Raw genomic sequence first — 1,048 nt, forward strand, 5'->3', positions numbered from 1 at the left:
GCGTGGACTCGCACCCGCTCTTCGGGCAGCTCCTCCGTCTCCGACACTCCGGTAGCGGGCCACGCTGAAGAGTCCTCCTTGAGCCAAGGCGGCCCGTACCACCAGAGAGGATGATTTCCTAACTCGCCGGGAGAGATACCTCGAGAGGCACAGTCCGCTGGATTGTCCCGGCCAGGCACATGATGCCACAGCGCCTCCGGGACCGCCGTTTGAATTGCTGATACCCTATTGGCCACATAGGTCTTTCATCGAGTAGGGTGCCCTCGGATCCAGCCCAGGGCCACCATGGCGTCCGACCATAGATGAAGAGGCGCCTCGGGCAGTTCGAGCGTGACCTTCGTGTGGGCAGCAAGCCGCGCGAGCAGCGCAGCAGCATCGAGCTCAAGTCGAGGCAGAGCCACGGTTTTGAGAGGGGCGACCTTGGTCTTTGCCGCGAGCAAGGTGACCAGCCATGATCCGTCCTGCGCCTGTGCTCGCAAGTAAACCACGGCAGCATAGGCCTTCTCGGATGCATCGGCAAAACCATGAAGTTCGACGCCGAGTCCTCTGGCGTCTGGATATATTCTCCGAGGGACTCGAATTTGCTCCAGCAACGGGAGCTCCGCCTGGTAGGTCTTCCACTGCAGAGCGTCAGTCTTGCTCAAGGTGTCATCCCAGTCCAGTCCTCTTAGCCAGGTAGCCTGGAACAAGATCTTTGCACTCACTACCACCGGCGCCAGCCAACCGAGCGGATCAAAAAGCCGGGCAGTGAGGGACAGCACCGACCTTTTCGTGAAAGATGTCACTAAACTCGTCTTCGTCGCAAAGGAGAAGCTGTCGAGGCAGGGATGCCATTGAAGGCCGAGAGTGGCATGCGATTCTTTCGGTCGCCAAGAGCGGAGCTCGCGCTGCATCCTGTGCTCCGCTGGAACGTCCGTCAGCAAGGACTCCTCGTTGGCCGACCATTTGCGGAGCGGAAAGCCGCCCGCCATGCAGAGCTCCGAGAGTTGACGCCGGAGAGCCAGAGCCTTTTCCAGTGTATCCGCGCCCGAGAGTACATCGTCCATGT

General features: G+C 60.4%; 1 protein-coding gene across 1 annotated transcript; it reads right to left on the reverse strand.

The window, feature by feature from the left end:
* Positions 1 to 14: 14 nt before the first annotated feature.
* LOC112458391 lies at positions 15 to 971 on the reverse strand (the record flags this gene model as incomplete). The annotated part of the gene is made up of 2 exons (XM_025022003.1): positions 298 to 971; positions 15 to 225 (listed from the first exon to the last, which is right to left on the reverse strand). Coding segments are annotated over exons 1-2 (885 nt in total), but the record flags the coding sequence as incomplete, so codon positions are not given.
* Between the last annotated feature and the right edge of the window lie 77 nt (positions 972 to 1,048).

The sequence above is a fragment of the Temnothorax curvispinosus genome, unplaced genomic scaffold (assembly GCF_003070985.1).
Source record: "Temnothorax curvispinosus isolate PA1 unplaced genomic scaffold, ASM307098v1 QBEX01000803.1, whole genome shotgun sequence".
Classification (NCBI taxonomy): Eukaryota; Metazoa; Arthropoda; class Insecta; order Hymenoptera; family Formicidae; genus Temnothorax; species Temnothorax curvispinosus.